The sequence below is a fragment of the Gymnogyps californianus genome, chromosome 9, assembly GCF_018139145.2.
Source record: "Gymnogyps californianus isolate 813 chromosome 9, ASM1813914v2, whole genome shotgun sequence".
NCBI lineage: Eukaryota > Metazoa > Chordata > Aves > Accipitriformes > Cathartidae > Gymnogyps > Gymnogyps californianus.
This window is the reverse complement of record NC_059479.1, coordinates 20,224,458-20,248,734: the sequence shown is the minus strand read 5'-3', so window position 1 is coordinate 20,248,734 and position 24,277 is coordinate 20,224,458. Positions and strand designations below refer to the sequence as shown.

Sequence of the window (24,277 nt, the reverse complement as noted above, 5' to 3'; positions counted from 1 at the left end):
AGACAAATATTTGAAAGCCAGAAAACTGCGTAGAAAGGGCAATGAGTACAGTTATGCTTAATGATCCAAACTGAATCTTAATTGGGACCTCATGCCTTACATCTTCTTTAAATGTTGCCATCTTTTTTCTTTTCTTTTTTCCTTTTTTTTTCTTTTTTTTCCTTTTTTTTTTTTTTGTGGTCACTTTCTTGATAAACATACTTATAGCTGTAGGTACTGAACCTGAAAATTTTAGCACAGATGTATCCTTTTATCTATTTTAAAGACAACTGTTGCATATAACTAATATTTACAGGCTAGGAACAGTCACCAAAGGATTTATGAACATTAGATCCTATAGAAGACTTAAGCGCCAGAAAGTTTCAGATCCCCGAGCCAGATAGATTTTTCTGCAGTGCACAAGACTGAAACCAGTGTCTCCTTGTGTCAGGGAATATCTGCCTCATGTAGTTCAGAAGGGAGCTGCTGAGGCTGTGTGTCTGTATTCACCTGAGGCCCACGGTCCTTACGCTCTTCTGAGACTAGGTATCTTTGCCCTTTTGAAGAACTGAGTTTGCTTAGCCTTAGAAACGAGGCCCAGAGAGAAGTGTCTAGGGATCAGAGTGTACATGGTTCAATTCCCTTTTCTCCTTCCAAGAGAGCGCTCATTACTTAGCTGTTGGCTATTGGTGTGGGTGCACTACTTACCCTTCCTCTTGATGCTTTCACCTATAGAAAATAGTCAAAGTTACACTGGGCTAAGGAGACCAGCAGAAAAGTAGCGTGAGTTTGTTGCTTAGTGGATAAGGCAGTTGCCTGGAAATAGATTTAAATCATCTTAGGCAGAGGAAGCAATCTAAGCTAGTGTGTTGTATAGTAGGCAGTTTCAGTTCTAAGTTTTGAAAGCAGCTGTATCTGCATGTCACGAGGAATCTGATACTTTGTGTGCCTATTATAACGAGCCTTGCAAAGGATTTAGATTTCCAGCTCCTGTTGTCTAGAAACCAGTCAATCTATGTCTGAAGTGGGTACCTGAATGCTAATTCCATTAAACTGAAAATCAAGACTGCTGAAACACACAGCTCTGGGATGCTGGTGCCTTGGGAACTTTAAAGCCAAGAAGGTCACTGTTAACAAAATGTATTCCACATCAGGCAGCAACAGGGTAAAAGTTTCCAGGATCTTTTTTTTAGCTTTAAATGGAATTCAGACACACAAGACTTCATTGGTCCGGGTCTTAACATGTGTTTCTGCAGGCTGATGATATTGATGAAACTTCTTTTTACTTCTGACGTGCAAAATCAGATCCTTTAAACACTGCAATGTATTGGCCATGATGATTGTTCTTGGTGCACAGGAAACATGAGGTTGGCCAACACTGTTTCTGGAGAAGACTGCTGTGGTTCAGAACTGTATGGATACATACAGCATTACTGATAGTTGACTGGAAAGCTCTTACTTTGTCAAATGCTTCAGCCCATTTCCTAATTAGTTTTGCAAAACAGGTTGGATAAATCCTTATATTTATGTACAATTATAACTAGATAATAAATGAAATCTGGTTAACTTTAAAGGCCAAATCTTCTGCAATTCACAAAGTCCATGTGTAACAGACCCTTTTCAGTCTCCAGCCCAGGGGTTCACAATACAAATGCCCGTTTAAGTTTTAGTCATGCTTCTATATTAATTCAATGACAACAATTTTTATATAAAGGGGTCCAAAGCTGCCAAGGAAAACTGTATTAAAACTCTAAGCTATTTCTTCTTCTTCCGCTTCTTGCTTCTCATGATTTTCAGGTGTCACAGAGGCTGCCGTTTCATCAACACTAGGGTATTCATTTGTCGCATTGCTTGATGGAACTGTGGTCGCAGGAATGCTTTCTTCATTCGGTACCTGAACATACTCTGCATTGGATTGTTTCTGAGCCATTTCTCTGCAGAAAGACAGGATAAGGACTGTGATTTCATGTGTTGAAATCCAATCTACACTAGAGTCTTTCAAAAGAATGAGTCTTTGTAGTTTTGTTGTCTAAATGGTGACCCCCATATTATTACAACTGTTCCAAGAGCATGTGAAAAGGCTACAACATCACTGCTGCTAAGGCAGAAAGAGTGGCAGAACGTTAGATAATAAGATTGATCTGCATCACTGGTTTAAGTGATCCCGTTAGAATAAAATGGATTTTAGTATGTTTAAATGCTATGCCAGGAAAGCAGAACGGGAAACCGAGTGCTGGCAAACAGTGTCTGAGGAGGAGTAGCAAAACACACTGCTTGGTGTGAGCTTTCTGGCAAATTCCATGCAGATCTGGTGTCCCATTCAAGTGCATAAAAAATAGAGTGCGGTCAGAAAAGAGCTATGAAAAGGCTGAAATCTAGAAAAATATTTTTAGTAACAGGTATGAATTCCATTTATCTTATCAAAACAACAATAATAAACCAACTCCCGATATTTAAGCACTTTTACATGTAAAAAATATCAGATGCTAGTGGATTAACTCAATGTAGTAAGATTTATTAGGATCCGAGCACAAAATTAGATGTTAATGCTACATCAATTCAAAGCAGAAATCAGGTACATGAGTGACTGGCCACTGGTCTGGATTCGCAGAATTCCATCTCAGGAAGTCTTAGACCTGTGCTACAGGGAAGTGTCCAGATGACATATTTCTTTTCTGGCCTCAGCTGCATGTATTCATTTAGCTTTTAACATCATGGGGCTAAATACAGTCTGTATAGCACATGAGATGATCCCTATTCTGAAGATTTGGCAATTTAAGGGAAAAATGAGCAACCAAAGCACAGAGGAAAAGACATACATTTCCTGAGCGGGATCAAAATGGACATGCTGGGCTCCATTCTGTTGCCTAAACCTTGTGTCTCCTGCCATTTGAGATGCCTTAGAGTATCCCAAGTGTGTGTCCTGTAATTTCAAATAGCACTGAACTGAGCCCTCTGTGTTTTAATCCAGTAACGTACAATCCCAGTAAATTTGCTGAGGCAGCCCTTAGCTGCTATTCCTTTTTTTTACTTCTTCCACCTGCCATTAACAGTCACCATTAACTTTTAAATATTAAAAACTGTTTTTCCAACTTGCCACTTCTAGTTTGTGTTGTTTAAAAAACATTTACTTATTTACTTTACTATTCTAGATACTGTTAAGTGGTAGCTGCCTGTAAACATAGGGAAGACGGTAATGGCAACTTCTGTTACAAGAGAAACAGCTTAAAAGTCACACAAAACCAAATACTCTCATTCTGGAAGTTTTCTCAAAACCTGTATTATTTACACTTCAAAAAATGTTTAGAGTAATTACATTTTACTTTAGTTCTGGATTATCAGCAGTGCTTTACAGAAATAATTGTCTTAAAATGAAGCAAACAGAAACTCTTACTGCATCTCATTACTTGATGACTTCTTACTCTTAGCCTTCTTGGTTAAGACCCAGACGATAATGCAAATGATAGCAGCTGCCAGAATTGCTCCAATTAATGCACCAGCAACAATACCACTGTCTGAATCTGGAAAGAAAAAAAGATTTCTTGACTTTTTAAAAAGTATTGTTATAGCAAAATCCCATGGAGATTTAGTGGAGGAGCCTTTAGCAGAAAGAAGGCATTGGATTCAAAGAACTAAAAAACTGACTGACAGCTGTATTTCCAGGAGGGAGGCCAAAGATTCTCTAGGAAAGAGAGAACTGTGCTTTTATGACCTTTGCTGCCTCCTTTCTTGTCGATTAGCTTCTTACCCCAACAAACCCTATGTTTATGCCTGGTTAAGGGAAACATTAAGCTGTTAACACGGGCTATAGTTGAAAGCCTTTGCTCTTCAGTCCTTGCAAACAAATTCTGAAATTCAGGTTGCCTTTATCTCTCTCTTTCAGCTGAGATGTAAAATGTATGCTCTGATCATTTGTGAGTCCCCAAACCCTTCTATTTCCACTTCAGTACAGCTTCTAGCTCTGAGCTGCGATTTTCATTTTATAGACCACTGAGTAATGGAGTGATCATTTCAGGGACATCTCTTGTGGCTGGTTGTACGACACATGCTTGGCTCTTGTTAAATGTTACTGGTTACGTGAAAAATCTGCATGCAGATGTGGTTGACCGCTGCTTGAGGGCAGTCAGGATAAGGTCTTTTTCCATGACTGCAGTATTCTTAGCTAGGGGTCACATCTACAGTGTCCCAGTCCTTGTACTACCACATTTCAGAGACGGTTGTAAATTCTGGGGCAGGGGGACCTCAGTGGGACTGTTGGCTGGAAGAAATTGCTCTAAACTCTGTGTCCGTAGGTTCTCAGTAAAGGCTCTGCAGTCAGAGCCAGGTTCAGCTCCTGCTCCCAGTGGGAAATGACGGTGGAGATGTTAAATCCGTTGTCTAGGTCAGTGTAAATTCTGGGCGTGCCTGGATGAAAACTCCAGAGCTCTCCAAAGCCCGTTCTGTTCTTACTTGAAAAACATCTATGCTTTAAAGTTGTTACAGCATTTTCCTGCAAACTGTGCATGTCATACATCAAATATGTGAGTACTTTCATGTATTAAACTTACGGTGTGCAGTTAGGTCAAGCTCACAGGTACTGTTTCCCAGGACGTTGCTGGCTATGCACCGGTAATACCCAGTTTCAAATTCGGTGAGATTGCCAATGTAAAGAATGCCGGTGTTTGGATCTGTGACAAACAGAGAGCAGGTACAGGTTACTGTTTGTATACTGTAGAGGCAAACGGTTTTCTTTAGTTGGTAATACTGAGAGCTATTAAGAGATTAGAAACAGGGTTCTCCAATTATTCATTAATTTGGAGGTTTTTATATTCTTTAAATAAAAACCATTTACCTTCCTTGAAAATTACTACAGTGGATTCTGCAGGAGTGTATTAGAACATGAGAAGTAGGCCCCTACTCTGCAAATCAGTCTGTCTGCCTGATGTTTTACCCGCATTGATACTGTCAGTGTAACTTCACAAATGAAAATTTAACAGGTACTGAAGATTTTCGGGATGGAGGTCTTAGCACCTGAACGACAACTTGACTTAACTTATTCTGAGTATAAGTTCACTCAAAATTCCGAGGGAAGGGAGATGTAAAGGCATAAACATTTCTCCCATTTTAACAATTTAAAGTAATGGCATAGACAAGACTTTAACATGCCGGACAACTTTTACTAAAAGAAATAGAAAAAACGTCCTCTGTGTGTGACAGCTATCAGTCAATTTGAATAAGTAAAAATACAATTTTGTGACATTGACCATCAGAAGAGGAGGATAAGTTTTAGCTACCCTATGTGATACACAGTGTTTAAAAGGCTAGTACTATGGAATTCCAGATCTTGAACACGGTATTGTAGTCCTGTAGTTACGTACTAAGTTGTTCAGTCACAGGCTTGAGGGTATTGTCATCTACTTTGTACCAGTGGTAGGTAGGGTGAGGCAATCCTTCTTCACATTTGCATAAGAGGTAGACTAGATGGCCTCGTTCAGGCGTTCCTTCTATTTTGCAGAAAGGTTTTGATGGTTTGACTGTAAAATAACAATGAGGAGAACAGACACATCATGAGTACATACCGGGGGCTGCAAGCATCCACCTCGAGTTCTGGTACTGTGCTGCTATAAGTAAAGAATTGAACCCCATCTACAGATTTCCATCCGAGAGCAGAGTCTTGGTTATGGATCTGACCGAAGGCTCTCCCCTAGAGTTTTGAGTAATATTAAATATACGTACATGGCCTAGGATACATTTTTATTTTCTTTTCTTCTATTTGCATACTAAGTATTATTATGGAGGTGTTGAGATGAAGACTACCAGTTACTTTAATTATAATGGGCCAATCGCTATTTGTCGTACACCATTCTGCCACATAGCAGCATCATTTTCTTTAGGGACACAGCAGAAGCCTTTCCACATAAAGGGAGAGGGTCAAGGCCTGATTTTTCAGTATATTGCAGTTGTGGAGGAAATAACTACAGTTCTGTTAAAAAATATATCTGTTTTGATAGCATTTCCTCACTTTGCACACAGGAGAAGATTCTGTCTTCACTTACACCTATTATTTTTCATTTCCTACCTATAGATACGCTGTTGTGGTTCTTTAGAGTACTGTCAGTGGAACTATACCAGCAATGAACACAGCCCGATGTTGTGTGCGTAAATGAACAACCTTTCTTGGTTTTCATGTGAAAAGTACAATCTCTTACTCAGCTGCTCCAAGATTTACTATTTGTTTGGGGAATTTTAGATGAGAATTAACAGTAGTACTTTGATTTTTCAGGGATTGAGTTTACATATGTCCTTTTCTTATCCCTGGCAGATAAGCAAATGATGTTGGAATCATGTTCTCATATGACTTTGATTTGTCACTCTGACGGGTATGAATTCTCAGTATACAAGCAATGATTAGATGAGGTTAGTACAAACTTTTGTGTTATGAGGAAGTAAAATATCTTATTCCACTGCTTTTCATCCTTTCTGTCCTGCCTGTTCATGGTTGAACTATTGCTTTCTTCCATCCAGAACAGACTTTGTACTACTTCCATCCAACACATATTAAGTTTCTAGAGTTTCTGGGAATGGGGGTGAGCCAGAGCCCTTGGGCTGTAACGCTGCCTCTCCCTAGGTTTACACAAGTCACCATGACCAACATTAGGTAAAATTAATAAAATTTTGGTCTTTGCTGGGGCTGGATGTAATGGCTTCAGAGAGAAGTTGTCACTCCCAGCTAAAAGGGCTTTTTATTTTAATCCAAGTTAGTATCGCTTTGTTTTCCAACATGAAAAATGTAGTGAAGTTGGGTAATTCCAGCTACCTGCTTACCTGCTTACATAAGGTACCTTTTTGAGAGCACAAAGTGAATCCGAAGGCCACTCGTGGGAGAATGAGATTTTAGTGTAGGTCAAGCAAGGGTAGGGGCGGAGTGGTATCAGGTCTGCTTTGTCTGGAAGCTAGAGGGCACCCCAGGCTCTGCCTGCCTCCAAAGCCCTTGGAAAAAATCTGCGTCAGTGCATCAGTGAGCCCTTTCTCTGCATCATGGGCCTTGTTTATCACAGTTCTGTTATTCCCTCTGGTCCTACGTATTTTGAGCCGTGAATTCAGTGTTTCATAATAAGGGGAAAAAACTACAACACAGCAATAGAGAAGAAAGGCGCTTACCCAGCACACTGACAATCACAGATTTTTGACTCTGTCCAGCGTCACCCTGTGGGCTGAAAACTTCGCAGGTGTAGGAACCAGTGTCTGAGGGCTGCATGTTGGAGATTGTTATTGATGCATTCCCTGGACCTGTTGCAGCTGTTATCCTGTTCTTAAACTCTCCATAGGAGTAAGACTGGCCTCCTGAATAATAATAGATCTGTGATAAAGAATCAATTGTTAGTGTCATAACAAGAGATCTTACTGCCGCTTTGTTTGGTACTCATAATTGGAATATAGTTGATTTCTGATTAAGCCAAGCAATGTCACCCCCTTTCTTGCCCCCTCCCCCGAGAAAGCAGAGATTAAAACATGGTACATTTGAATATATATTTCTAGTGGTTCTTAAAAGACAAGCTTTTCAGAAATGGGATTTTTTAATTGCGTAAATGGACAGTAGCTAGTTCTTTGTGGATGCTCCAGTCACAGACTGATGCATTTGTGAAAACAAAGGTGAGACCGTTGACCATCATGTGACAATTCTGTGAAAAAATGCTAAGTCATGCACAATGAATAGTGGTACTAATTAAAGCACTGATAATTTGTGATATTATTAATAAGCGGCTCAGTAGAAGATTGTGACAAGAATGGACCTGTCATTGCAAAAAGTGGATGGCTCCAGGGCTTTCCAAATACAGAAGCTAGCAAACAGAGAACTGAAATAAATCCATAAGACATAGGCCTAAGCAAACAAGGCACCTGATCTGTTGGCAGTAAATTTGGAAGCAATAAAAATGCAGTACGAGAACACCAGCAGAATCATCACACATGCAGTTAGAGCAACTGTGCTGTTCTTGTTTGTGTAATCAGTCCAGGACTAGTGTCATGGACTATCTTGTTTTTTTGAGTTTATACCATAGGTGGAAGTCAAGAATACCTGTTGGCCTCAGTGCTTGGAGGGGCACCTATTTGGGATCAAGAAGTTCCCCTTTTACTAAACAGTAAAAAAAGTTTTGCAGAATTATAGACATAGTAAGCATAAATGTCTCTAAGGAATGCAACATTTCCTCCCAAATAAAAATTTGCTGTTTAACATTGACTGATTCCACTGACTTCAGTAGCATCAATTGTACTTAACAGCACCGTGGGAGCAGAATTGGCCTCATAAGCTTGTAAGCCCAAACCTGTTGTCTGTTGACTGAAAGGAGAGGTAGAATTGTGTTCGCTGTGGAGCCTGGTTGGTAGTCTGAGGCTTGGGCCTTGAGTCTGTTTAGGAACTGCAGTATCTCATCTGCTCTGGGGTAAACAGAATAGTTCTCAAGGAGTATACATGCTCTGTCCAGTCTAGCTCTGCTGTGAAACCAAGATCTGAAAGAACAAAGCTAATGTGGAAAACTATGGAATGTTAATTATTTTTCTCAGATGTTAATGATAGCGTTGTGTAAAAGTGATAGTATTTGGGATAGGCAGTATGTTCCCCAGTGCCTACATGCACAAACTCCATTGTGTAGGCAAAGCGAACAGTTCCAGCATACTCAGTCATTTTTTTAAACCGGTGAGAGGTAAGCATATAGAATTACAGGTTAGGACCCAAATAGATCTAACATCGTTCCTACTGACAGTATTCCAGAATCAGCAGTGTAAATGTATTTATTGAAGTTGGACTGACAGCATGTTTTTTAATGGGAATAGCTGGAAAATGCTTGTAGGCGAAAGCTTCACAGATTCCTGTGAAATGCCGTTCACACTTGACTAGTATCAAAACTTCCTTTTGGTCAAAGTTCCCTGCCTTTAGGGACGCTGCAGATCTCCAGGCAAGAAGTATAATTTGCTTTACTTTGCAGATCAACTGATTGCATTTTGAATTAAGAATATTTATTCTTAATTCTATTTATCCACGCTGATACGGTGTTGACTGATGTCTTTAAGCAATGTTATCTGAAAGCCTTTATTAGCTTAAGGCAAGCTACACCCCAAAACTGCCAGAGCACAGCTGGTTTATGCAATGATAAGGCTTTGAAATGAAGGTCAGAACCCAGACTGCACAGCACCAGCAGCTCCGGTACTGCAGCTTGGCCCCATCTCAAGTGCAATTTTGCCTACTTTCCAGCCAGACTTTATCTTTCCCTGCCCCAGGATTACAAACACCAGGTACAATTGATGCAGGGCTCTGAATACCAAAGCTACACTACTGCATTGCCAACATGTGGAAAACTGGTGTTGCAGTGAGGAAGCGTAAGAGGTCCAGTGTGAGCACAGTGGCAGACTAGGTTAGAAAGTCTGCTGAACAGCTGGATAGACTCTCCGTTTCCATTGTTTGCATGCAATGCCATCAGTTTTAAAACCAATTTTATGCTTTGCAAATGTCTAGAGATGGACCTCTATTGCAAAACTAGAGTCTGGACGTGCACCCTCATATTCCGCAAGGAAGGAGAGTGTTCAAAATAGGGAGTTTGGTTTAAGCAAATCACTCATCAAAAAACTGATCTACCTGTAATTACAAAAACACGCTGGCCACACTTGTCTCATTCTACATTTATCCAAGTATGGGCAACAACAGAGTGTTACACGCTGTTCCTTGCAAGAGTCCGAAGTTACAAGAACTGTGACTTCTGACTTCAGGCTCCTCTTAAGCTGACATTCCTATATAGATTTCAGCAGTGATGGGCTGGATTTGCATCTCCTCTCGATCAATTGCATCTGTTTGAGTGGGGTAGGGAAAGAGCTTCCATCAGCTCTTCACACTAATGTGAAATTAAGTTGTACAATGACTTAAATGAAGTAATGCGTGACTTGCAGCAGCATGAGAGGAGAGGCAGGCCCATTATATCCTACTAAAAGGCCTGATTACTGAAAGAAGGGGCTAAATTCTACTCAGTCTACCTCAGAGTGATCTGGGATTTATCAGTAGCAGAAGTTGCCCACTGAGCGCTAGCTTAGCTATAGCACATGTTCCTGGGAAATAGGACTGGCACTACAACGAGTCTTAAATGCATTCAGGGCATGCCAGTAAATATTATAGAGGAGCAAGTGCTCCTCGGTATATTTGATCTGAAGTCAGAGTGAATTACGTATCTAAGCCCTCATACAATGCACTGAAAAATTAATCCCCTGTGTTCTCTCTTCCTGTCTGAATGCATGCAGAGAAAATATTTTGTGTACACTGTTAAATCTGAGGCAGGTGTCAACACAGCAGAGAATATTTATTCTCTTCATGGATTTAAACAGAATCTTTCTGGGTTGTTTTTTTCAGCTATGAACATAAAGACAGTGGAACATCTTAAGCAAATGCATTCAGTTCCTCTGCAGGTTCCTGCCTGTTCTCTGTTCTTCTGCTCCTGTATGATGCTTATCTCACTAGCTCTGGAATTTATGACCTGAAGGAAGGTGGTAAACACCAAAAAGGCTGAGTAATGTTGCGATTAATTACTGAGTGTATATCTTGTCCCAGAGGTATGATTGGATTGTGTACACAGGAAATTTAATTTAAGAGGAACATGTTTCAGTTAATTGGCTGTGAATTCATAGCCCATTTTAAACAATACACTCAAAATGGGTATTTTAAACCCTTGTTCAAAGTGGTTTTATGCTGTCCTTGAAAAGCTCATGTTTGTGCCTTTCAAAAAGCTGAAATGAAAATCTTTGCAAAAATGTTTCTGTTCTGTTTCAAAAGTAAAAAACTTGTTTTCTGTTGAAGATATAGAAGACTTCTTATTTTTGGGCAACTGACAGGTAATGTTCCCTCCTACAGACACACATCTCATTGACATTTCTTTCCATTTTACCTAAAATGTCCCTAAAATGTCTGTATGGGGAAACTGTAAATTTAGTCAATGGTAGACTTTTCCCGGAAGCCTTTTTAATTTGATGTGATAAATATATTTAAAGTGCAACATCTTGAATGTAAAAAAATACGGAAGAAATCTGCTGTGCTTCGCTTGAAAAAATAAGCTGTTTATGTCCTCAGGCAAATCTTGTGGGCTTTGCAGCTCTAGTGAAGTCGATGATTTACCAGTGTAAAAACAATATTGAGGATGCAGTAATGGTCGCTGCTTCTCCTTACCAGCTAGTTTGCTCATGCAAGTTTTTATATAATGGTGCCTTTTCACATTTCATGGGAGCAGCTGCCTGGGATGACTAATCAAGCAACTGACAGAAAAAAGAGCAGAGATTATCACTCCTAAAAATGTTGTCCCTAATATCTCTACAATCTGAAACACCAGTTTCTGCAAAGAAGCTAAGTTGCCCAGAAAACGTCTCCCTGACCTTAGAAAGGATTGCAGTTTTGTTGGTTATTCAGGCTGTGGGCCCGGCAGTGCCTAAAGCCGCTAATGTCAGCAGCCATCCTGCTCGGCTTTCTAAGGCAGTGGTATAGTTACTCTGCATTTCCACAGTCACAGTTTCTGCTGCAACCACAAAAAGGATTTGGGCTCATAGACTTCCAAGGCAGTTGAGTCAATTATTCGTGTACCTGTTTGGAGGAGCTGGGTTACAAACAGAACAGGGAATTGGGAATGATCATACTCGTTTGGAAGAAGATCTTGGTAATCTCAATGCAATCCAGATGCTGGAGACAAGATTATTTGTGTCCCCATTTCTGAAGGATCTGGTACATGAAATCACATGTCGTTTTCTTTTCCTTTAGCCTGACTTGTGGGAAAGCTGCTCCTCTTCTAGTGTGATGGTGAAGAAAGCATTCGCCTGCAGAGGAAGCAGTTGGCAAAGCTGATGCCGAGTTGAGGATTTTCAAAGGCTGCCAGATGTTTGGCAGAGTGAGGAACCCACCTACAGGTTTTCTTTATACAACTTCTATAGAAAGATCTTCTTCCTTAGGGGGTGGAGGTTGTGTGTGAAAAAGCAGGCAGTAAATTAGAAGAAACATGCCTCCATCTGCTTCCTTTCTTCTTGAGACAGGACAAATACATACTAGAATTTGCATAAATATATGTCTTTCAAATGTCTTTGGATGGACTCATTCGTAATTTCCAGGTCAATATTCCTTCCACCCTCCATCTCCTGGTGTCATTGCATCACATTGCTGTACATGTCTAGTACATCTGGATATCAAACTTGTAAGATGAGATGTACTTGAAGATGTGATACAAAATGTCCCACTTAATCTTCACAGTAGTCTAAATTTCCTGACTGGGGGCCAGTTTCAGGACGTAACTTCCTTTCCAGTACCTGTCTTCCCTCCCCCAGCCCCTTCTCACTTTCCCCCACTAGCAGATGCAAAGCTATAGTATCCTGTTCGATGACATTTCTCTAGGCTGATGTATTCAGCATCTGATTCACAGTCTTTGCCTGGAGAGCTGTAAAGCTCAAGCATTCAGAGGGCCCCATCATTGAGTTGTTTTATCATTTTCTGTTTGATATTTTCTCAAGCTGCTCGAAAAAGAACCGTTAAAGTCTCTTTCTCACTGATAAATGCAAAGGAGGATATTAACAACTTTACTGGTTTGAGATCATGATCTCTTTTTGAATTCTGAGTACAGACATCATTTATAAAATAACAACAAGGGAAAAAAATGTTCATCACTCCCTTAAGCATCTTACCATCTAATTAGAGAACAAATGCCGCACACTCAAAGTGTTAATTAAAGCCCAAGGCTCAGATTCTGAACTCGGCTAGATAAGAAAGAAAATGCTCATGCGTGCATTGGTTTCTTTGACGTGTGTCATGTGACTGAGTCTGGCCCCAAATGCCTTTTTTCATCCACAGCTTCTTTTCACACATTTTTGTCAAAACTCTGATCTGCCAGACTGTAGTAGGGATATTATGTCCTGCATTACTGCATATTTTGCATGGGTAATTGAGGATGTTGATAATGACTAGAAGTGTCTTGTCACAATTGCGCATTGGTAGAAGAAGAAAGGGATGGAGTCAGAAGCCTTTAGAGGATTAATCATTCAGCAGCTTTAACTGGTGCAAGATACTTGCAAGGAGCAGCTCTTTCATGTTCTCACAGTATCATTCTTGTGGCTGAACTATTAGTGAATAATTTTTACAGTGCATCAAGCACAAACATGTTTTCTCAGTGCATTTGGTGTAACTACTCTTCAGCAGTTATTATTAGACCTCAGTTTACATTGGGTTGTACCCTGTACTTCATGGTGAGACAGAAATCCTACTGCAGTCAAAGAGAGTTTGGAATGGATTATGGCTGGGATGTTGAGCTGACAGCTGAGAGGAAGCCAGTTCAGCAGGCAGCTTAGCGTCCCTCTGTATCCATCGCATCTCAAAATGTTGTTATATTCTAGAAAGGAGATTCAGGATGATTTTTTTTTTTTGCTATGTAAATATGTAGCCCCAAATTTGGGCTATCCAGACTTGATCACATTCAGCCCAGAGGCTCCTGGTGTGTGGACGTGCCCTTCAGATACCCTGTGGGTAGAATATTCCTGAAGGTGCTAGTTCAGCCACCTAGAATAGCTGTGGGAAAAAAAACAACAGCTACATCCAAAATAATTTTGATAGAGAAAAATGCAATAAAAAATAGGGTGAGTTAAAAATTCTGAATGATGCATCCGATTCAGCTTATCTCAGACATGTGCTGGTTTTAAGATTTTAATCCAGAACATGATTACAGGTCTCACAGTAGCATAAATCTAGGAGAAGCTATTTAGCTCTTTTTTCCCTTAAAATTGTGGGGATTTTTTTCTTACCTTGTGTCTCCAGCTACATCTTCCCCGTGCATCTGTCACATACACCATCTTTTGACAATGACTGACTGACTTTTCATCCATACTCAGAATACCGTGACACGGGGAATGCTGTATTTGGGTAAAAACGTGCTGATCTGAGAGTTAAATGAGACTTTAAATGTTCCCCCAAAATCAAAGAGCCTCTTCTCTACACAGCTCCCCATCAGTACTGTCAGTGCTGCTCACAAGGGCAAGGTGCCTCGTGTTCAGCGGATTTTGCAGATGTCTCAAGCCTTGTCAACAGTGAGATGCAATAGAATCTTATTTCTAAGTTTTACCTAAAATTAGGCGAACTAAGATGGCAGTCTAATGTTTGCTCCAAACACACCAGTTAGTTACAACCCGATCATTTTCTACTTGTCTCCACTTTCCTTTGTGTTCTCACTATTGTCTGCTTCAGTGTATCAGTTTATTTTATCTTCTCTCTGCAGACTGTCACCCCAGTGGCAGAGATAACCACAGGCCATCCACAGTAATCCCAGTGACATCCAGGGAGTCGCTCTGACTGCAACGACATGACAACAGTGTCTCCATTCCTCTGCATTGGAGCTGTTGCCTCTGCTTTCCGTGAAGCTATTCCTTTTAAGTGCCTGCTCAGTCATCGAAGTGCTAGATAAAACTTGATTTTAAAAAATCACCTCTAGGCAAAAAAAAATGCTCATGTATCAGAGAGGCCCTTTCCAGGAAGTTTTCCTGTACTGCTTCAGGAGGTGCTTTGCACAGGCTCATCTTCGCTTGTGGGCTGGAATGGACTGCTCTGCTCCCAAGCCATGTCCCTTGCAGCACTGACAGCCTCTGCGGTCCATGATCTCTGTTGTCTGTGGCTGAAAGTGTGTGATGAGATCTCAGGAACTACTCATACTACATGGGGAGGAGTTTGTTCTTTCAATAGTATTTATGGGAACCCCACACTTAGAGGCTGGCTGGCCCCTGGCTCTCACATGATAGCCCAGTGCCCATGCCTGTGCCTTGCTTTGTGCTGGGCCGCAGCGTTGTGCTGGGATTGGGACTGCTGGTGATCTGAATTTGGGGTTTCAGGGTGAAAGGAACAGACACGCTGGCGCTCAGATCGCTCTTCTTGCATCTCTTTCCTTCCTTGGGCTCCGCCACCCTGTCCCCTGTTCCTGAACAACGTGACACAAGCCTGCTCACTCCTGTGAAGATTTTGCAAAGTGGCTCATCAGGCCTGCAAGGCTGGGTATAAGGACATGACTAGACTTCTCATAAGGGAACAGTGCCGCCTTCTTCTGTGTAGTTTGCAGTAAGTAAGTGAAACGCTCCTTGCCCCTATCCACTAAGTAATACTTTCTCGGTAGTACAGATATGAGAAAAATACAGGGCTCTGGCAGGGTGAAAGCCAATATATAAAGTAAATGGAAGATATTCTTGCTGTTATATCCTGCTAACACTCTTTCCCTCTCAATTGCCCATCAGTAATTTTACCAAAGCAGTGTCAATGTCACTGTTTGCAAATATTTCAAGCTCCCTTTTTTTAGAGAACATTTTCATGAGAAGTCTATCAATAATTTTCTCTTACAAGTAACAGTCAGTTTCTCTTACAAGTAACAGTCATTCATGACCTTTATTCGTCTAGTGAGTTTAAAATTTCAATCAAGAATTCTGCCCTGGGCATATCTTGGCTAGCCACACAGTGTCTCTGATAATTTCCCTTACTTTAACTGTGGGTGGCATGGGCTGGAGGCTCAAGGTGTGGCCCTGGTTAGGTTCAGGAGTTGTATTTAGCTTTGCAAAGCTGTAGCCTCGCCTGTGCAGAGTCAACAGCAGGCTTCAGTCTTTCAAACATTTACTTAGGTGCTTTACACCGAGGCCAGCCGAGTGACTCAGAGCATGAAAGGAAGCACAGATGTAGATCTTAGCAGGAGTTGAGACTTTACCTTATGAATCAGGCCAGGCTATGATGTACTCAGTTACACTGGGTGAGCTGAATAAGTAGTGTTTGCCTCAGTTTGTCTATATGTAAAATAGAGGTAGTTCAGTATTGGAAAGTTCTCAAGATCCTTGGCTGGGAGTTATTATTTAAAAATTAAATTTATTATTAAAAAGATATGTTGCTAAGGGGTAAATGGCAAAAAGAAAAAGTTAAAAATACGTATGGCATCCTATTTTCCATGAGTTGACATTTACATCATTTAATTCAAATGAGGGGAATATTCTACTGGAGAAACTTCTCAGGAAAAGAGCAGAGTTAGGCTCCAATTAGTAAAAAGATCTATATTCGCACACTATATATAGCTGCACTGTCTTCAAAACAGCGCTGTGAACACCTGCCATTCCGCTGTTTGTTGCCTCCCTTTTCGTCATACTGTCTGTGAACAGCCTGTTTGCGGTATTTCATCCTCTCCAGTGTAACTGCCATGACTTTTAACTGTCGAGCACCTGCGCCAGTATTGTGTAAGGTGGGCAATGCGGAACAGGATATGAAAACACCAGAACAAACAGCAAAAGATGCCAGCCAGCTTCATGTGGTGGGGGCAGATCTGCATCAGGTCTGCAAAGTAATGAACAGCACTGCCTCACCTTGAGCAAGGTGAAATCTGTTGCTGAACACTCTGGGGCATTAAATTGACACTGGCACTAGTCCTGATCCTGATCTTACTGATTTCACTCCAGACAGGACTGCACCTGAGCCTATGTATCTCAAAACACTGCAAAAGCTATAATGTAAGCAGTAGTGTAAAATACTGACATTCTTATTAAAAAGGGTACCTATGGCCTCTGTGCTTATTAAATATTATGTCCTAAAATCTAGTAATTTAAAGCTCACATTCATTAATGCTTCAAGCAAAAAGCATCTTAATGACATAAATTTGCCTTAATTAATTCTAATGTTCTACAGTTTGCTCTATTATTTGCTGCCACTGTAGAGAGAAAGGGCCGTATTCCCTATTATGTAAATAAACATTATTTATTAGAATCAAGATTTTTTTCCCCCATAGTTGTTATGGAGAACATCCCCCCAGCTTAATCTTATTATTGCAAATAGACCAGCCATGTGAATAGCAGGGTCATCAAGACAGCTAACATTTACTAAGATGTCAGGAATATTTAAAATTGTAGCAGGTGGGATAAGAAGATGTATTTTTGCAATTTTTTTTTTTTAAATTGTAAGTCTCCTATCTTCAAAGTATTTGGCAGAAATTTTCTACTTTAAAAAATGGAAGTTGAAAATGTTATCCATTTAGTTACTGAAAAAAATGGCAAATTTTGAATGAAGCCAGAATTTTCAACAAACTTTTTCAGGGATTATATATGCTGTTTATAAGGAAGCATTTGCTTGCTTGTTTATTTATTTATATATTACTGACATTTTAAAATAAATATCTCATAAAATTAAATAATTTTATCCCACTTAAAATGCAAGCTACTGTTCTGGTATTCAGTAAGGTATGGTGCCAGTCTGTTCAATTCAGTTGGTTTTGTCATCTTACCAGCATGTTAAATATATTTTTGACTTGCATTTTAGTATTCTTTAATCTAAACAATGAAAGCCAAAGCTGGCAATCTCCTCCATTGCCATGCATATATTTTCTAATTGGAAAAAAATGTGAAACTTAACTTCAGCTATGTGCCAAGCAACCAGGGCAAACCCAGGTTTGTAGAGAGAGAGATTATTTTTTGTTTAAACTTGTAGGAGAAACACATGCATGCTTTCAGGCACTCAGTCCTTTCTGAAACTCAGAAAAGTCACCAGCCTGAAATAGAAATAGCAACCTTGTATTGCTGTGGATTCAGAGGGAGGTTGAAAATCCAATTTCATGTTCAGCTGTGTTGTGTAATTTCTTAAACCATATTTTCCACAAGCAGTCACAGTCCTTTCTTCCCAGTGTTTGCATTAACGCGATTAATTTTATTGTGAATAGGTTCAAAATGGTAAGGAATTGCCATGTTGTGGTAAAAGGATACAGGGTCAAGTAATACAGGACTGAATGGGTTGCTAAAAGCATTTTAAAAAGAGTAATGCCCCAGTCCTGCAGCTCTTCACACACATGCACCCTCCAGGCACATCAGCAGGCTCAGAGGAGCGAAGGGTATCCTCTGAGCCTCGCCGAGCGTGTGAGCCAAGGATAACTGGCGCTGCAGTGGAATGAAATTTTACCTCGGTGTTCAAGGAGAACAGGATTAGTCACTAACCCGTGGCCTTTCCAGATTAAACCGACTTTATTTAATGAAAATGCAAATCATCCATTACAAATGCATGTGTGTTGCAGTGTGAAAGTGAATTTACTGTGAAATTAGTTTCAGATAGGGAGAAAACCAGATGCCATTTTTCCCAGTAGTGTTTCTTACAGTCCTTATAGGCACGGCTTTCCCATTGCCGGCAGTGGGAGCTGCAGAAGCCGGGAGTGAGTGCTGAAGGGATTGATCCATAAGGTTTCCCTGACATTTGGTAGCTTCACATCAGTTAGTTCTTGTTGAGCGTTCTGAACCACCCACGATATTTTATGATTATAATCCTCAGGGGGTATTTTCTCATCATTGGTCACAGTTTACAAATGGTTTTCCCCTCCTGGATCTCTTGAAACTGTCTGATTCTCCCTCTAAAATACTTGCAACTACAATCTGCTTCTTTCTCTTGGTAGTGGCCAGAAAATGTATTGCATTTATTGTCTTGCAATATAGAAAATTTGACGCAAGTAAAACAGAGAGACTCTAACCAAATCTGGAGAAGATGGGCCTGATCCTATCTCAGTGCCATACTTCCCACCTGAACAAGTGATTAAAATTTGTAACGTACTGGATCAAAATTCTAATATATTGTACTATATACAACTTAGGAAACCTGTGGCTACCACCCTTTCATGAATAATTCTTCATTTAATAAAAGAGTTTTGACTTGAAAAAAGCAAATGATGAGTAACAGCTCTTCATACAATTAGTCAGGCAAGGTGTGCATATGTCGGTCTGGCATTCAGCTAGAGTCAGAATTTGGGTTGGGCCCAGTGTTTGTACTTAGCACTGATACAGTCTTCATCTGTGGCTATGATATACTGCAGGAGGGTGAGCAGTTCTGTCTTACGTTAAATTGCTATTTCTTACATACTGGCTATTGCCGTTCAATGCCAAATATGTTACATACTGTACATTCTGCAAATTACAGACAGTCTAATTCTGCTATAATTGATAAACCAAATAGAAGGTATAACTGTATCAGCAATGGCAAACCTCCTAGCGTAATATTATCAGGAAACTGGTGAACATGACAAGAATATCATCAGTGTGGACCGTGACACTCTTCTAAGTCAAATCTCTTTACATCAACTCTCAGGTGTAACACCAGGCAGGAGGGCAACAGGGTAAAAACAATGGGAGAGAAAAGGGATTCATTGTCTAACAGGCACAAGCCTGACACCAGGGCATGGAAAAAAAAAACAGAGTCATCTTCAAGGATGCAGTAACACTTCTAATCAGCATTTCTTCTTAGAAAGGAAGGTGTTGCTGATTGCTCAGCACCTGTCAGGACTGACCTGATGGGAACTCATACCCTGCATGTTATACTGGGAGTGAGATTCATGGATTCATTTCCCCACCAAAACATAAGATTAATGGATAGCTCTTGAAGTCTGGGCAGTAGTGTGAGTACATATAGGAAGTTACACATCCCATCCCTGACTCCTTCCAGGCAGACCAGGCTGCTCTGCAAGGTCTTTACAGCCACATGAGAGGCTCGGGCAGTGGTTACAGCACGTAGCTGTCTAGTACTTGGTGTCCTTCACAGTCCCAATGCTGCGGCCGTGCTGATACTCCAACCTACCCCGCAGTCTTGTTATACCCCTGGGGAGAGATACTGTTTGGCTCTGCTGCTTCTCGGGTTCTCAGGAAGGGCAGGGAGCATTTGCCTTTGATCTGTAATTGTTCTGCTACCACAATGACACCTGTGGGATGCCGCGAAATACCAACGCAAGTTTGCTGTGGCAGATTTCCTGCTATGACAAATTGCTACAGAGTCCTGCCAAAATACTCACTGCTCACTTTGCGCCGATAGCCTATTGTTGCGCACCGCTCCTCTTACTGAGCCGCCTAATAGCAACAATAGCGGCTGAGTCAAGGAGCTCTCTGTTTGACCCTTAAATGGAGGACACATTGTCATAAGCAAGGGCGTCTCACCAGGAAAGCAGCCTTCACAATGGCAGGAAATACCTGCCAGACAAGAGAAAAGGGAGCTGGTCCAGGGGCTGGAGCGCTTGTGTGATTTTTGGACACCTGATCTTTGCTCTGCTTCGCGCTTCCTGTGTGACTTGGAGCAAGTCGTTTGAGCATCTGAATCCCTTTTGTACGTTCTCATAAGTTTCTAAAGGAGTTCAGGCATGCCAGTAGGAACTAGGAGCCTAGATAGCTTTGTGCATCTGCCCCTAAATTTCATTGCACCCCAGTCCCTTGTCTTTAGGGTGAGAACACCAACATTACCTGCCTCCCTGGTCTGTAGTGAGGATAATACTATCAAACATAACAAGATTCTTTGAGGACTTAAGGATATCTTAAATATAACTTCATATTAATAATAAATAAATATCTTACGGTATACAGTTGGCTCTCTTTGGCACTGTAAAAGCTCCACTGAATAAAGAATTTTCCCAGCGGTCCAGAACTCGTGTATGTACAGAGGAGGGTTGCATTTCCACCTGTAGTGACATTCACCATCTTCTCAGGGATGGTCACCACAACACCGCTGACGTGGCCTGTGGGCAGTAAGTGTGGTGAGGAGAGATCAGCCAGGGCCGACCCTGGGAGCCGTGCAGGAGTGCCTTGCTCCCTGCGTTATCAAAGAAACCTGTAGGACATATCTAGTCGTTCTCCTTTTCAGTACAGTTTCCCTCGGGCTTTGTGTGGAAATTTTAGTGATAACAAACTGGGAGTGGATAAAAGCTAACAAGCAAATAAATCCCCCAGAATACCTGTGCCCTTACAAAAAATAATATTCTGAAAAAGCAGAGTTCCTATAAACATACTTGTTCTCACCTGCAGAGACTTGTCTTCTCACTAAGAGCCTGTGACTAAACCAAACCTTTCTTCTGCACTCGCAGTGCTCTCCTGCACCTTGCACTCTCATTCGCAGCTGCCTGTAGCCCTCTTTTACACCCTTCTTGCCCCTTTTTTTTTTGCAGTTATTCCTTTAGATGTCTGATCTCCTTTACCGTGGATCACCATCTCCTACAGTGTCGTCTCTTCTTACACTCCTATGTTCTGACTCGGACTCAGTGGCACTGTCGGGTTTCCCCAGGCTGGAGCCCAGCAGCCTTTCTCCACTTTTCTTTTGCTAATTACTTTGCTTTTGTTTAGGTTTCTTAGGGCTTTCATGCAGAAGCTGTTCTTTTCCAATGCTTTTACATTGGAAACGTCAAACTAAGCTTTTTGGAACTGCTTTTATTATATGGGTTGTGAGAAATTCTATGATAACTTGATCAACTCTTTCTGTTGTGCTCAAAGCAGAAAGGGAGCAAACATAACTTGTGACCCCTTTCCCATAATGTTCCGATCAGTCTTGGCTACACAGTCATATTAATGAAAGGAATCAAGCACCATCTTACAGTATTTATCTGTTTCTGTCCTCCATATAAGTTGCTAGCAATGGTGACATACGGCCACAAAGCTAGAGCTGTCAGAAAAATAAGTCTGAATTTCAGGGTTTTGCTAGATCGCTGAGTCCAGTTTTAAAGCTAATGTCTAAAGATTCTGAAGGAGAATATATTTCTTTTGAATGTGATGGAAAACATAAGTCTTTTGGAGCTTTCTATGCAAAACAGGCAAGGTGAGAACTTCATGTTATAATAATAATAATTTTCACATGGGCTTATTGCATGTGTGAATGATAGAGGCAAAACGTAGAAAATATTCTTCTCAATGGAATATCTCTGCATCTTACGTTAGGGTGCTGCTTTTGAGAGTTTAAGCAGAACTTCCAGTAATACCAAAAGAGTATTTTGCTCAAATTATCAGCCCTATGAGAGAAAACATTGCTTAAAAAAGAAATATAATCTATTTTGACATTTTTAACCCTGTAAATATTGCAGATTCATCAGTTGCTACAATATGCAAACCTATCTGAACCTAGAGTCTGAACTCTTCGGGGTCTGTTTTCCTTGTTTGACAGCTTCAATAGTAAAAGCTCACTGCAAGGAAGAAGGGAATAATCTACTTTCCACGTTGGTGGTGGCTAGGATGAGAACTAGCGGGTTTAAACTACAGCAAGATTTACATTATATGTGAAGACAGTCTCACAGGAATGGCTGGAGACTGACCTAAATGTGTCAAACCTGCCCTGGGGAAAGAGGGGATCCCAGTGCTGGCTGCAAGTCCTGCTTGTCCTGTGAGTTCACAGTAGCTTAATCCTTACTGAGTTCTAATATAAAAGCTGTATAATATTGTTTTAGATATCTCAGTTCACTGTTCTCAGCTTCAAGAATTAGAGTTGGCCACAGGATGATCATTGCTAGCCACAATAATACTTCCAGGTTTACATGTATTTATTTTCTGCTCTTTGCACGATTAAAGCTATGATGTTTCAACACAATGTCACTCTACTGAAAACATCTATTTTCCAGTCATCTGCTCCACGTATTTTCTTTATCATTCTCTGTTTTTGGAGTCAGGAGTGCCATAGAGCCTGGCTAAGCTTTTCCAGAAGAAATTAGTTTTAGCAGAAACAACTCCACAAAGTATTCTAGTTTCCATGAAGCTGTATATTTTGAAGAAATACATTTAGTTGAAACAGGTTTCACTCTAGTAAAAATATAAGGTCAAAACCTATCAAACTTCCATTGTCCAGTGAAGCTATTTAAAGCCATCACTAATTGTAAGATGGAACTTTTGACTGAAAATGGAGCAAACTGGACCCGCAGCGCCTGTTCCCTCATCGCGGAAGTTAATGCGAGTTTTGCTTTGCATTTAGTTCACTGGTTACGATTTCAAACTTGTAATCCCATTTCATACATCCAGACCTTTTGGTTTAAATGAAAAAAAGTGCATGAGTAAGAAGTAACTCAGTGAAAAAAGCTAGTGTGAACAGGACCGTAACTTGTTAACAATAGTTGATCCATGTCTTTCACTCATCAATATTACGGTAAGACTGTTTCCTTGCTGCAGAGAAAGTCATTGCAGTCAGTTGGGAATCACCCACTTTCACTAAAGTCTCATGCAGTTTTTAACGCTCATGAAGTAAATCCAAGTTTGCTGATCTTTTCCTAGCCACTGCAGAAACCCCCAGTCAGTGGCGCCCATCAGTATGGACACACTGCTTGTCTTAAATCCAGAACTTTAAAATTAGAGGACATATTGTTTTGAAAAGTATTGGTGCTAACACTGAATTACTTTTCATTTCTAAGGCAAAAATCTGTGGGGTTTATGTGTGTGTGAGAGAGATAACATTGAAACACCAGGAGCAACTATTTAAAATATTTCTCTGGCATCCAAACCAGATAATTCCATCTTGAAAACAAAATGTGGAAACTAACTTCCGTCTTCTTTAGTGTATACAGAGGCTGTTCGTCTCCGTGGAGCATTAGACTTAAAATGTCTGCTTCTGTATATATTAAAAATAAAGCTTAGCACAATGAAATGTCCTTGAAACATGAATAATATATAATCTTTAATATACGATATAATTCCTAGATTCCACAAAGTATTATGTCCTCACTTAACTTCAGGAAAATCCAAAGGATTATTTGCATGCTTAAAGTTACGCATCCCCAAAAATTTTTTGATGGGGGTGGGACCAAGGCAGCGTTTCCCAGGGCTATTATCAAGGGGAGACAAAAGCTGAATGTGAGAAAACCTAAGCTTGAAACACTTGAAAGACCCTAACGCTCTACATGAGAGCTCTTTGCCTCTTCCTGGCTTTAGAGCAAAGCATTAATTTACCAAAGCTAAAATTCTGTTCTTGAGCAAAAAAATCTTACCAGTCAGTGGTCAGCTTGCTGATTTCCACAAAATGGCATAGCATTATAGCCATGATTTTCATTCCATCCTGAAATAAATCTCAAATATTCTCCTAGTTTGCCAGTCAGGTTCACCTGCTCTCTTATTTCAACAAGTTCCTTTATTCCAGTGCTATTTCGATCAGTTTGTTATTCTTACCTGCAAGGATGGCTAGAATTGGAAATATCTCCAGCATCGTTGCAAACATCTTGACGTTGGGAGAGAAAAGAGACCAGATGCTGCTTCTGACTTCGACTAGAACTCAACTGTTATTTTTTTAAGTGGTTTTTTGTTTTCCTTATCAGCTGTGTATCAACACGTCAATAAGCTTTTTTATTCTCCTTCTTTATCACATGTGTGCCTTTCTCCGACTAGTGGTGTGACTGTTCAGTTGAAACCATTTTGTGGGGTTTGAGCAACTGAGAGTTCTGTTAATAATAAACCTTTGAATCAGAGAAGCCCAGATTCTCCCACTTTTGCCAGGGCCCAGCAGTATTCGCCTACATAAGTACTTCCACTGAGTACAAGAAAACTATTTGTG

The 24,277-nt window shown here is 40.5% G+C and overlaps 1 protein-coding gene across 1 annotated transcript; it reads right to left on the bottom strand.

The window, feature by feature from the left end:
* Positions 1-1,729: 1,729 nt before the first annotated feature.
* VSIG1 (V-set and immunoglobulin domain containing 1) lies at positions 1,730-23,944 on the bottom strand. Its single transcript, XM_050901964.1, has 8 exons — positions 23,896-23,944; positions 20,341-20,501; positions 13,765-13,872; positions 7,120-7,318; positions 5,337-5,492; positions 4,527-4,646; positions 3,374-3,500; positions 1,730-1,913 (listed from the first exon to the last, which is right to left on the bottom strand). Exons 1-8 carry the CDS (start codon positions 23,942-23,944, stop codon positions 1,730-1,732), a joined length of 1,104 nt encoding a protein of 367 aa, XP_050757921.1.
* Positions 23,945-24,277: the final 333 nt, after the last annotated feature.